Source organism: Anser anser (genome assembly GCF_964211835.1).
Source record: "Anser anser genome assembly, chromosome: 2".
In the NCBI taxonomy this organism is placed as follows: domain Eukaryota; kingdom Metazoa; phylum Chordata; class Aves; order Anseriformes; family Anatidae; genus Anser; species Anser anser.
In genome coordinates this window covers 93,103,483-93,117,564 of record NC_139721.1, presented here as the reverse complement: position 1 = coordinate 93,117,564, position 14,082 = coordinate 93,103,483, and the positions used below count along the sequence as shown (strand labels likewise).

General features: G+C 39.3%; 1 protein-coding gene across 24 annotated transcripts in view; it reads right to left on the bottom strand.

The window, feature by feature from the left end:
- The window catches only part of ARPP21 (cAMP regulated phosphoprotein 21), a 213,064-nt gene that overhangs the window by 59,403 nt on the left and 139,579 nt on the right, over positions 1 to 14,082 (bottom strand). For 14 of the 24 annotated variants that reach the window (XM_083827529.1, XM_083827521.1, XM_083827527.1 and 11 more), the window contains 4 exons: positions 13,766 to 13,867; positions 7,188 to 7,225; positions 5,120 to 5,179; positions 2,369 to 2,601 (listed from right to left, as the gene is read on the bottom strand). In XM_083827529.1, the coding sequence (XP_083683655.1) occupies positions 2,369 to 2,601; positions 5,120 to 5,179; positions 7,188 to 7,225; positions 13,766 to 13,867 (433 nt within the window). The remainder of the gene's footprint in view (positions 1 to 2,368; positions 2,602 to 5,119; positions 5,180 to 7,187; positions 7,226 to 13,765; positions 13,868 to 14,082) is intronic. The other 10 variants (XM_083827514.1, XM_083827526.1, XM_083827517.1 and 7 more) reach the window with 5 other exon arrangements.

Genomic DNA, 14,082 nt, shown 5'->3' with positions numbered 1-14,082 from the left:
TATCACTGTTGCATATGTCCAGTGTTGCCTATGACTGGATTACAGAGTAATGAAGATCTAATACAGAAACATGCAAAATGAAATGTTGCTTAGTACCTCAAGTACCTCTTGCAAAACATACGCAAATAGCACATGGAGGCTCTGACAGCTGTATGAATGCACTAAGCATCTTTTTTTTCTTTTTAAGTGAAGAGAGAACACTAACAAGACATATTTCCATTATTTTTTGAAAAGTCTTTTGCTTCTGTTTTAATGTCATTTAAAAACATTTCAGAGAGAAGGACAGAAATAGCAGTTCAGATATTATTTCCTCTGACTTTCCACAGGCTGACTGACAGTTTCACTTTGTGTCCTGGCTTCGAAGATGCGTCTTTGTTTTGACATCCAGCCTTGCTCTCCCCCAGGCCCTTTTATTTAATTTCTTTTTTACTCTTTCTATGCCTCATCTAGCTTTCACACTGATCTTTGCTTTAAAAAAGTCAAACTACTTACAATATGTAATTTCTCTGCAAAGAACATGGAATTTTAATATCATTTATGTTTTAAAAATTTATTGTAAGAGCTTTCATTTGAAAGCAATTTTGGGTTTGGTGCCTATAGAGTGCAGATGCATTTACAATTATTGGAATGTTTCAGAGATGTCTCCTTTAATATATCTTCCTAAGTGCACCCTTTAATATGTTTGTTTTTAACACTAAAATGGTTATTTAAAAGTATTAGTCTTTTGCAACTAGATGTCTCAACAATTCAAACTGGATTTCCCTGACACTGTGGTAAATGCTCTGAACTTCTGCAATACTATGCTTCAGAGAAGTACTTTTAACTGCTCTCTGCTGAAGGTGAACTACATGAAAAAGCATACTAGCAACCTCTGCCTCCTCCCTAATTCATGCATAACAAATTAAATTCTGATGCAACGAAAGTTTCATGGGAGGCAAAGAAACCTGGAAGTATAAACATGGTCTACTGCATACTTCAGACTACACTGTGTAGCCTATTCATCCTTTATATGACTAAAAACAAAAACACAGGAGCACATTTTCAAAGCTACGTACACAGTGGTTGTGCTATGTTACATATGCTTATGCTCAGAAACAATCTGGAGGTGTAAAACAAAACAAAACAAAACTATACTGTACCATATTCAAAGACAAATTCATGTCTTAATTCCACAGAATTACACATATACAGAAGTGGAGTAAAACTGAAGGAGAATTTTAAGATCAAAAAAAAAAAAAACATTGTCTAAGGTCTCAAAAAGAAAGGTAAAATAAAAGCATTAAGAAACAAGCAGGCTATTCTGAAAGCTCCCAGCATCTTTATGAGCAGCAGGTTTTGAAAGAGAAGGTTCCTGACTAGTTGGTGACTTTCCATCTGTGAAATGCACCAAAATCCATGACTACGTTTGAGATCTTGAGATCCAGAATGTAGTTACCAAGTCAAAGGTTTGCTTGATTTATTCTGAAAACACCATTCCTGGGCATCCTGAAGCAGAGAAAAGGTATCATACCATTTGGAGAACAGGAGTGAAATCCGACTAATCTAGGTTTGATAAACTGGGTTTAAATTAAGTACCATCCATAAAACACTCTCAAGCTGAAAAAGCACTAAGTGCTAAGTATTGATTACCACTTTCCCTGTACAATATTTATCAAGTGAATCAAATTGATGGAATTATCTGATGGACTCATTATTTATTATGCACTTTTACACTAAAATAAAATAGAATAAAATAAATAAAAATAAAATAAATAAATAAAAATAAAATAAAATAAAGTGGCTTAATGGCATGGCTTAAAATTACTTAGATCCAGACCCTGTGACTCACTCATATGTTAATGCAGCCATGAAGTTAATGCAAATAAATGCAGAATTCCCACCAGGTTCATAGTCCCCTTAAATACGGCTTTCATTTAATTGGAAACAAACGAGAAAATGGAGAGGCTGCAGGACCTCTATGAATCAAGAGCTTCCACCACAGCACATTGGCTCATCGGCCAACAGATAGGGAGAGGCTGTACAGATGGTCTACATTTTAGCACCGACAACAAAATTTTCTTGGATTTCTCATCGGATATACAACATTCTTCCCTATTCACAAAGAGTAAGATTAATAAAAAAGTAAAATATGTGCTGTTAATTTGTTCTGTTCAAAAGGACTACTACCTTTTGAGGCTACAGGAATTGCAGATAGTGTTTGAATAGGTTGTGCAAATGCTCTAATCCAGGAAAAGCCTACTTCACCTAGGGTTTGTAGACCTACTATTGCTACTAGAATATATATAGATAGACACACATATCTGGTATCCTCAGTACAGTCACTTATCACCCATGACAAAGTGTATTGTGAACCCAATACAGTACTAGCTACCTGTTTTAGACAGTTTGCCGGTACTTTTGTTACTCGATGAGCTATCTCCTCTTGTCAGGACGGTTATGCCACCAAAACTTGCTGTCTTTGTTATGGCTGGCTTCAAATTTCGATTTGAACTGTCTGAGTCTGTGCTGCTCCACGGCCTCTGGTGATCTGTCCATTTCAATTCATTCTCCGTACTGCTCTGCCGACTGCCAGATGCCTTCCCCGAGTTATCTCTGTTACCCCTGCAGACATCAAAAAAAGATTTATGCACCAAAAAAAAAAAAAAAGACAACAGGTTAGAGCCTATCTCTGGGTACTCTGCAGTGAGCCTACTGAAGAAAAATAAATACTCTGTATTTACAGAAGCATGCCTGGAAGGGGGAATTTGACCCCAATACTCATCCACCTTCAGCAAATTAACACTGTTGTAGCTCCTGTTGTAGTAGTGTAAGCAGCACTTACTGCTTCTTCCCTTTTGCATATATCCCAAGAGCATTTCACTAGACAGGACTGATGAAGCAATATTACATAGGACTGACATAGCACTTCTATTGCCTGTTGATCATCTCCTCCTGCAGAAAATCCCTCACTCCTTCTCTCTTTGCTGTCCATCAACTGTACAGTTTTCCTCAACAAATTCACCTGCCCTCTGGCCTTGTCTTCACATCCACTCTCTTCAATTTTATTGCAGCTTATTGCCACTCACTGCCTCTTCATCTGCTCTGCAAAGTGATCCAATCCCTTTCCCTAAATGTGTCCTTCTAGCTCCTAGCATGACCCCAAACTCTTCAATGCTAATGATCCATTTAGAGATCCCACCAGTTTTGGCACCACATTCCTCCTCTGTATCCCAACGTTAAATTGCAAAAAGCTCTAGGTAGGGACTACTTGTACTTGAACAGCTGTAAAGCAGCCAGTGCACCGTGCATGGCAATGCAGCAAAGGGAGCAGAGAGCAGAAACCAGAGGAGAATTTGACTTACTTATGATGAATAGCTTACATTGTGCTGCTAAAATGACAAAACCAGCATGCCTACTACAGCTTAGAGCACCACAGCCATTATCCCAAGTGAGGCTAATAACACTGACTTTTGGAAAGCTTTGAGAAGACATTTCCCAACCCTCTGTCTTATTTCACACTCTAATATCTTGCAGGCTCAAGGCACTTTCTACAAATCAAAAGGATGAGACTGTATCTATTCTCCGCCTCCCCAGTCGCCTTCTCCTTGCAAACGTGGCTCTTGCTCTCTACTTGGAGAACCTGCCAAGCTGTGCCCTTGAGGACGTGAAGGAGCAGGGTGTCAAAGACCAGATCAGGTTGACGCGTTCCTTGCCTGTGACCAGAGCCTCACACCAATGTGATTGGCAGTATTTACCTGTTGACCTTTGCTATACCCAGACAATGGGAAAGCACAAAGAGAAACAGCACAGAAGCAACAACATTAAAAAAAAAAAGGAAAAAGGAAAAAGATTTTAAAAAGAAACTATCCTGCAGATTTAATTGGAAATAAAAAGAGGTATATTATTTACAAACTCTTTTGCATTCTTCTGCTTAAAACTTAGTATAAAAAAATCTTATATTTATATTCTAGTGAAAAAGCAGGGAGAGAAAATGAATGCTTCTATATCCCAGTTCTCTATTTCTTATTTGCTCCCCAAACCTGAATACATATTAGTTATTAAAAGCCTCTGCGTGGATATTTTCGATGCCTCCTTACTCCTGCATGCCCAGTCCAAGACCCTCAGATCATCAAGGCTAGCCTAAAGCATGGAGAAGTTTTTCTGCCTGTGGCCATGGGACGCAGCTCCAGCTCTTTTCCTCCTTCAGTGGTCTTCTCATCTCTGCAGCTGCTGTGCAGACATACACAGTTGGCAAACACAAGTACACATCAAATAATCCTGCATCCTTGCACCTCATTGTGAAAAATTATGTGATACAAATGATTCAGACTTAAAGTGACAGACTATCACTGCTACATATGCAAACAACAATGTGTAGATGAGCATAGTGATCACTCTACTTCTACCTAGCTATCCCCATGTTTGGTGAAGGACATGCTTCTGAAAGCATTTGTTACTTCTGCCTGTTCTGATTAAGATTTATCATGGTTTATTGGTTGATTGTGGTGAACTCTGGTTGATTTAAAACTGTGGGTGCTCCTGCTGTGGGAAGAGAGTCTGCCTAAGCCCCTCAGAGATACTCAGGTTGGGTCTTCCACTGCTCCAGCATTCTCCATGAAAATTTGGACTGATTCCTTGGATCATGGGATGTCGTTTGGGATATGGGATACACCTGACTGTTCTCCAGGCAGAGGGAACAAGGGTTTGGATGGGAGGGGGCACAAAACTTTTCAAAACACTTCTGCTCTAAATTAAAAACTTCAATGAGTTTTACGTCAGTATATTTTTATTTGAGCTTTTAATAAAACAATGAAAAGAAAAAAAAGTCGGGCTGGGCACTAGTCTGTGAAACATGCCTGAACCAAAGCAGAATGAACTTCCACCAGTCACAGTCACCACCAAATTGTGTCAGTCCAAGCAGCTGACTGAGCTGATGATCAGTAAAGCCAAAGGAAGTTTTGTTGTGACCTCCCCACTCAGAGAGCACAGGATTGGCAGAGTAATAACTTTGATCTCTGTGCTCCCTTCCAGACAGAAAAATGACATACCCAGACCCGTCAAGGTATCCCTTGGTGAGGACACAGGTAGAATCAGAAGTGAGAGTTACTGGGAAACATTAAATATAGTAAGCCATACAAACCTAAACAGCTGTCTTTTCTTATGGGTATCATTGCATATACTACTGTCTTCCAAGAGCCTACTGAAAAATGAAAAGAAAGATTATGGTAGCACATACAGCAATACAAATTTCTCTTATCTGTAAAATTACATTTAGTTTCGAGCATCTTCCCATTTGCCAGATTAAAAGTTAAAGAACCAAGGCTAAAGTTGCCCCCCCACCCCACCCGCACACTGTCAACAGAACATAAGAAATGTCATCCAGGGAGGCTGAAGGTCATTTATTTCCCATTACCAAGCAAGGTAATTCTCAGAAGCCAAGGAACTATATTTCTATCTCCAAAAGAAAATTAATAAAAATATCACCTAATAAGATAAAAATGCAAGCCAGCAAAATACCACATATAATTTTATGTACTTGCTAAGTCCCTTGGAAGTCTCTGCAGCTCAGATAAATGCTCAAGTTCTCTGATGAAAAGAGGCAAAGCACTTAAACCTATTCATACTTTCAACACAGCAAATCAACAAGATTGCTCATATGCAGAGAGCTAAGTATGAGTTTAAGTGTTTAACCTAGCCAAAGGCTGTAAGGCATGCAGCAAGAAAAAGCAGTGTTCTGATGGATGCAGCAGAGGTCTCTCTCCGGATAATAGTGCTGATGGTAACACAAGTCCAAATTTCACCCTGGCCTTTTACTGATCTCCACCCGAGTGTGTATTCTCACACCAGGAAAGCTGGTAATCCAGCTCACAGGTTCAAACGAAGTGAACCACATGCAGACATCAGAACTGGCCATGTTCACCTGCACACAAGTGTGTGACTTGATGCACAACCAAATGGAGGCCTGGCTATGAAATTCGTCATTTATTCCTCAGAGGTTCCCATCTTACACCTCACAGCACAGGAGCTGAGCTTACTGACTTGGGAACATCTTCTTTTGGCTTTTCAGGGTTCCTTTGTTACAATTTAGATTTATTTTAACAAAACATTATCTCCACAGTCATGATAAAGAAGCAGCAGCTGAGGTAATATACTTGGCTCTCAGAACACAAAGTGGTTAGGTGGCTGTGGCCATTCTTTAAGGGACATCCCTCCTTCCACTTTAAGGACTATTCCATCAGAAAGGCTGGTTTCTACCGTTACTGTGGAGTCATTTACCATGGGAACAGCCTTACCCACAAATGACAAAAATAATGATGGACAAAGATAGAAATATTGTAAAAGATATCTTCCCTTCCTCAAGCCAGTGATGATCAGTTTTAACATCTGCACAGGACAGAGTTGGGCTAGCACTGCTCCAGCACTTGCCAGTGAAATCCCAGCATTTTGATTGAAAGCCTTATTTGCCTTAAAGGCACACAGTTTCTACAATCTTCAACACAGTTATGCTTATTTATGGCTGCTACAAAGCTAACACTTAGTATTCTGTACATCTTCATAATTAACACATAGTTTCTTCTTCCCTTTGCTTTAAGTGGATTTATTATAATGAACATCCATAAGAACCATCACACAGTAATGGCAAAGTAACATTTGGCTCAGATACTATCATTTCATTATTACACTGCAGGAGTAAGGCAGGTGGAATCTGGGGGACTCCTCAGCCATCACAAGCAACAAGTGAAGTCAGTGCTGCCACTCGGCCCCACAGGAAAGCAGGCTGAACACCAGAAGCAGAAATGTGGTGCATAAATACAGTCATCCAGCTGCTGCTAGAGTGGTGTTTAAAGATAAATTAAATTCTGAAGGCATTCCAGAGAGAGATTAGTCACCTGAAATAAAACATTAGAGGGGCTTTTTCCTACACCACCACAGCAACTACTTTTTAAACTGAAAGGCAAAGTGTTGGAAAAGCAGCACTAATACCTTACTTATCTGTTCAAATACAGTTTTGAAAGGCAAACTCTTCCTTACCCATACCCCCGTGCCCCACACCCCTCTTAAAACAGAAAAACACTTCAGATAATATGGATTATGAATCTGCTCAATGCTCTTTGCATTAAGATAAGCAGCTATGGATACACAAAATAAGAGAGAGCAACAGCTAAGCATTATTCTGTTTTTTAAAAAGCAAGCTATTTTTTTTTTACCTGTTTTCCACAAAAAGGTTTTCCTGGGAGCAAACTGACTGAAAAATAAAAAAGGCATTGTATCAGACGTTCTAGATATGCTCTGCTGTTCCAATTCCTTCCTTGATTTTAGAATTTTCTCCCCTGTTCAGGCTTAAGGGGATTTCAATTCATGCACCATTTGCATTTGCAGAAGACAAGAGGGGAAAAAAGGTCAAGAATAAGGTCAGACCAGTAAAATAAATTTCATGCATTACAACACATTGCCAATAAGGGGTCTCAGTTTGGAAACAAACTGAAACTTCTCAGTCCTGGGATCAGAAGAAGGCAGTATGTGCAAAATACTGGAGATTCAAAGGGAAAACACATTTTTCCTACATAATATAAGGTTCCACCAGTCTGCCCTACCACCTAGACATAAGGCTACAGAATAGCACAGAGCTGCAGGTAGGGAGGACAAACAGGAGGAGAGCATGCAAAGTCGACAAAGTTCTTCAAAGAGAGAGAGAATAGTCTGTAGTACCTAGAAATACTAAGTGATTTCACTTGGAGAGGAAACAGCCATACCCACATTGAGATATAAAATGATGATAATAATATTCACAATAATATTAACATCAATAACAAAATCTATTGTAAAAAGGTTCCCTGATGGAAGACATAGATCCCAAGACAGGTGAAGGGCTCAGAAGAAATAAATGCTATTGGCAAGTGTGTAATTCTTTTGGTGCTACTTATTTTTTTTCCTGCAGAGAAATGAAGCTGTGCTCAATTTCCCATGAATAATTCTCCCTCTTTGATTTTTTCGTTTCCCCCCCTATTTCATGTTCTCTACATAAAGTGCCTCATAGCTGTCACATGGATTATATCTCCATGAGGTACAGAAGAAAGGACAGTCAGTACCTGCACAGAATTTAAACAAATGGAAAGCAAAGGGTGGAGGGCACCAGAGATTACGCCCATCCCTTCCACAACAGTGGGACTCAGCTCAAAGAATAATGGAATGGCATCATTAGACATCTCAAATTTTAATTCTATAGGAAACGCATGGATTTGGGATGTTCCTGTTTTGAGACTGGTCAGCTAATTACCTACTCAAAGAGCCCTGGCTAATGCCAGAACCAACACCATACTTGCTCCCAAGGCCTCAGCAAATAGATGGGCAAAGTTTTCCCTTATTATAAACCAGCACCACTGCCAGTGCCATTGTATCAATACACTCAAGGAAAGAATTCAGCCCTGAGAAAGCAGCACAGTTTCTTGTTAGCACTGTAATTTGTCCACCCATCACCCGTGTGGGGGATGCTATCTGCAGCAGACAGCTCTGTGGTGTAGGCTTCCCAGGTAAGCTCCTACCACTCGCTCCAGCTGAAGGTGAGGAATTCCAGAGGAAACATCAACACACAGGGCTCTAGGCTACATTGGTGGCAAATGCATCTCTCATTAGCACAAAACCTCAGCACACCAGGGTCAGTCTCCATTGCCAGGGACCAATTTCCAGCTGCTTACAGCAGACCTGGGGTTTCACCCCAAGCTGAGAGGGGAGACAAACTGTTCCACCCGGTATCTTTTTGCACAACTATAACACAGCATCTTCTCCCATTTTGTGTACCTTACTCACAAGGTTTCATCAACAATGTGACTATGCAGACTTCTGCACAAACTACATACGAGCCTACTGAAATTACCCTATGGGCTTGTACAACCTCAGCTGTGGGACTGTGTCTTCTCTTTGAGGTTCATGACGGGCATTTGTGCAGTAACTTCAGTGCAGTCACACACCCAAAGCAGCCGTACAGCTGCTCTTCCAGATCGAGTGAGTAAAAACCTCAGCTTCAACCAGAGTACTGGTCAGCATCCCCACTAAGTTACAGAAGCAAAGGGGCATGTACCTGCCTGCAAAAGTGCTTATGAGTATTTTTTTATTATTATTATTATCATTTTATCTTTTAGGTTTTTTAATACATGGGCAGAATTCATATGAGATTTTTACACTTCATCAAGCAAGCGGAGAGGTTTGCTCCCTTTACAGTGTCTTGATGGGAACCACTACAAATTACATTATAGACCTAAGGACAGATCCTGTAATTACTTCATTTGTCTTCCTGGCTGAAGATGCTGGCACAGGGCCACCGACCCTTGGAAACTATTTTTCAGTACAGGCATGGGGCTAAGAAGACAGGCTTTTTTTGTTTGTTTGTTTGGTTTTTTTATTATTATGTTATTCTTAGTGTTAAAAAATCACATGGTTAAGCTGCTCTTGATAGCAATTTAGCTACTACAAGGTCAGGACTGGCTTTCCTGATATACAGCATCAATAAGCCTTCCTAGTGCTTTAAACTGAACATTAAGTACACAGCACAGCTGTTGTCAAAAACATTTTTAACATTTGGTTCTCATACACTGATCAAAGATACTGACAACAAATCTACAAAAGGAAAAAAAAAGGATATGCAAGATTATCTACAAATTCACCTCCTTGGGAACCTCTACATGTCAGATTTCCATTGGGGTTCTTATTACGACTAATTGTCATTTATGAAACTAGTCTTTTACTCTTCAATTTCCCAGAACCTTTCCAAGTCTCAACGTGCATCAGCCTTGCCAGTGCACTAGGTATACTGGGGGTTGCTGTTCTTAATTGCATTAGCCAACAAAGATAACTATTAACATGCAGCAATATCCTGCAGTGGATACCATCAGATAATCATCTGCATGTCAGTTAACAAGATGTGATAGGTCTCAGGCTTCCAACTAATGCTTATTGCCTGATCTGCAACAACAAAGGCAGGCTCTGTACAGCAGTCTTAATACCTATTGGCTTATGGTAGCCAACTCAAGGCATGTCTTTGTTTTGGCTTTATTTTAAAAGCTCTTCTTCCTATTAGAAGGATAGGACAGGGTGTAGCCAGCTTTTCATGCTTTATTCTGTGACTCTTGAATCAGAGAGCAAAAATACCCTCAATGTTTTCTTAAGCAAAGGAATCGTGACAATTTATCTAAAGGATCTGGCTCTTCATAATACACTGCTTAGTCAAAAATAGCCATTACAACTAACAAACAAAAATAAAAAGTGTGATTTATTTCCTTTAATAAGTTCCATGTGTACCATGGGCAATTCTAGCATTTGTGTAATTAATAAAGCATCTAAGTTTTTCAGTGAATAAACAATAATTACTAGAGAATGCATTTATGAACAATGGATGGCCCTTATATGATTCTGGCTCATGAAGTTATATATTGCATTAACCTCAAAGAATTAAATTTCTCCTAAGTAATTTGATTGCTAGTCTTTAGAATCAATTTTCTGCATGCTTAAAAGCCAAATGTACTATACCATTTACACACACATTTGAGAGTCTCAGTTAAATCTACAATTTGGATTGATGCATACAGAAAGAACAACATATACTTTTTTATTCTTTTAGATTGTTCAGGGGCGGGGGAGACAATTAGCTTTTCAATGTACTAATAACAACTGAAACAGTTCAGATGAGAAACTTCTTTTCAAGACCCAGATGCTCCAGGTTCTCTGTTCCAGTGTACTTTGTTGTAAAATTCACGAGGTGTTGTAAAGCTAGGTTTCCAATAAAGTAAGTTTTACAAAAGGATGGTTGTAGGCTTTACAATAGAATGACAGAGCTCACACAGTGCTGCTTTGTTGTTAGCAGCCTGAAAAGTTTAGGAGGTACATGTTTTGCAGTTCTTATTTCAGTGAGCTTAAGTGATCAAATGCATTAAATATTTCTTCATCGACCCTTACATTTTGATTTTCATTAATCCTTTATTTACCAATCCTTTCATTAAAATACTTCATTAACATGCTTCTCTCTCAGTCCCTGCCACCTGCTATGACTCTACATGACAGGAGTCATTAAAACCTCCAGCTCTCCTTATCAAAATTTATGATAGCCAACACAGCAGATGGAAAACTTGACAGAGAGTATAATTTAAACTGGCTAATATCAGACTAATCATCATAAGGGCTATCTATCATAATGATGGCATTATTCATGAACGTATTTATTTTGTTAAAACTTCCACTTGGAGATGAAGATATCTGGTGCACTAGAGTGCTGCAAAAATAAAATAATCAAAAGAAGGGCAAGCAAGCTTTCTGTTAACCAACATGTGAGGGCCAGGTTAAAACATTTTTCACAGCACTAGAAACATGCACAGAATTTTTTTCCCCTGTAACTGGGCTGCCTTTTCCTCCTAAATTTTGTTCTAAGTTCTGATTCTTGGGCTGATATGTTGCCCACAGAGTTTGGGACACTTGAGGCATATTTAGAGTAATGCTAGGTGCAAGAAGTTACGGCAGTATTCTTGACCTTCATTGCTGCCCTTTGGAGACTTCTCATGCAAACCTTTTTCATGCATACTCTAATTAGAAGTGAAATATCTGTAAACCATTTTCTGAGGTTCATAAGCAAGGCACTGATAAAGGCTTGACTACAGGAGTGTAAACAGCACACAGATAATAAAAATACTGTATGATTAATCCTTCCCTGTCTCTCTTTCTGTGTCTGTAATTTGCAAGATGACAAGACTTATGTGCTTAGGTACCTACCTCAGAGAAACGTGGGGAAATAACAAATGATCACAAAATGCTTTAAAACTATGAAGTCCTACATGCAGCAAGTGGCTACCTACAATATGAAGCCCCTCTTAAAATTGACCAAAAAATATTGTTCACTACTACAACACTTTGCCATCATCCTAGAAACACCTCATCTGTGAGGAGTGCTCCACACAAAAAAAAGTTCAGCTAAGAAACAAATTCCTGTTCATATTATTAGCACAACTTGCTGAAATTCACTGCAACATGGCTCATTCCTCATTCCTGGCTCACTAGCACCTGCAACAGCAGAGAGAGAGAGAGAAAATGAATGGATATAAGAGAGAGAGGGAGAGATATCTACATTGCTGATCTTTAAAAAAGCTCACTCCCAATCCATTTAAGATGCCTACCACAAACCACACTGTCACTTGCTACTTGGAGATGCTAACCCAAAAGATCACACCAACCTCCAGCTGTGGGCAACTACAAGCTCACCACTTGCCTGCCCTCAAAGTTCACAAGTCTAAAGACAAAAACAGCAGCACATTGGGGAATGAGTTTCAGCACACTTCTCCAGCCACTTCAGTTTCCCAGCCTGGCATTTCTAGCTGCTGCTCATGATATAAATGACATTTTTTTGGCCACAACTTTCCATGTGGTATTTTTCATGATGTTTTGCCTCATTTGCAGTCTGCTTCAACACCCCCCCCCTTTTTTTTTTTTAAATTTATTTTTGGTTTTGCCCAAGCTCCTTTGTTATAAGCCATAAACAGCAACTTTCATATAGGAGACAGGTTGCAAAAAGAGGATCTTGAACGACTCAGCAACTCTACTATATATATTGTGACAATATTTACATCAGACCCACATGCTGAAAGCATAATGTGAACTGAAGGACTTCTGCTTTTACTGGGACTGTCACAGTTAAGAAAGAAAAAGCCAGCCTAAAAAAATTCAGCAAACTACTTATAAACAAGCAAAATTACTTATGACAAATGAGACAACACACCTTAAAACTATAGAATGTATTCTGCTACAGCAAAAATAATTTGGATGTATGAAACTCCAAAACCAGAGCAATATAAAAGGATACCTTAAAGAATAGTATTAGTCCTGCAACATATAAACAGTTTTAATTTAAAAGGACACTGCCAAATAAGATTCAGTAAGTTTTAATTGGTTTTTTTCCCACCTTCCTCTAAGTGAAAGAGCTTCCACTGAGATGAGATAAAACAATAAAATGTTAACTTCCCCCACTTCTTTCTTCTCTCCCCTTTTAGGATCCTTTCATTACTGTAGTACAGCAAATTATGTTTTTCTTTTTTCAGAAACATGAGGTAGAGCTCACAGATGTTTCTAATTTAAATGTTTTCGTGTAGCTTTTTTGTGAAAGTTCTCATTTTTTGGTAAGGCAGGAATTACAATGCCATTTCCTTTTTATTTCTTTCACAGTAAAATCATCAACAACATGACTATTTCTGGTGGCAGAAATAATTGGTCATTAACCAAAAAAAAAGTGCAACTTCACGTTTAACCTCTGTTTTTGCTTTGTTCTTAATGTCCTCAGTCCTACAGCAGTGGTCTAAAGCACATAACCATCGGGAGGCTCTGCAGAATGCTGCTTGAAAAAAAATGATCTAGCTTGAGGCGTATGTGATCCTACTACTTGAAATCGTTGAGAGTGTCCATTTAAATCACTGCTTTTTGGTTGGCAAAAGAGAAGGAAAAAGAAAACCTTGACCACACAAACACAAACATTCAAGGAAACAGGATAAACACTCCTCGGACAACATGCTGGGCCTCATCTCTTGTCTATCCATCTCTCAGCAACTCTTATCATCATCATCTCCTCCTCCTCCAGAAAGCAAGCTCAGCACTTCTCGCGCTCCTCTAAGAGCCTCTTCTCCAGGTGCCTTTCCCTGTCATCTCCAGCTCCACAGTGCAAATCCAGCTGCAGCGTTCACATCGGAGGGGGAGAATACTGTCTGACTACCAGGAAAGGTATGGCACTAAAGGGGCAATGAAAACAACTACTCACATCTTGTGCAAATATTCTCTCCCTCACTCTCTGATACTCCTCTTCTCTCTCTTCAATTGATTTACTTCGTCTGTCATCTCTAAATGGAAGAATTCTGTTTTGCTGAGCAGAAAAAAAACCAGGAGGGTTATATAAGTTGAGCTGTTAAAAACTGCCATTAAGAAACTGTCAGCTGAGAATAATCAATGTTCACTCAAACAAATGAAGCATGAAAACGATAGCTTTCATTCCTACAGTGGTGCACAAAGCACTGTGTGTTGGGCTGGGCACCCGAAGCTTTCCAGGTAGATGCTGCCCGCAGAGTCAAGGGGCTGAAA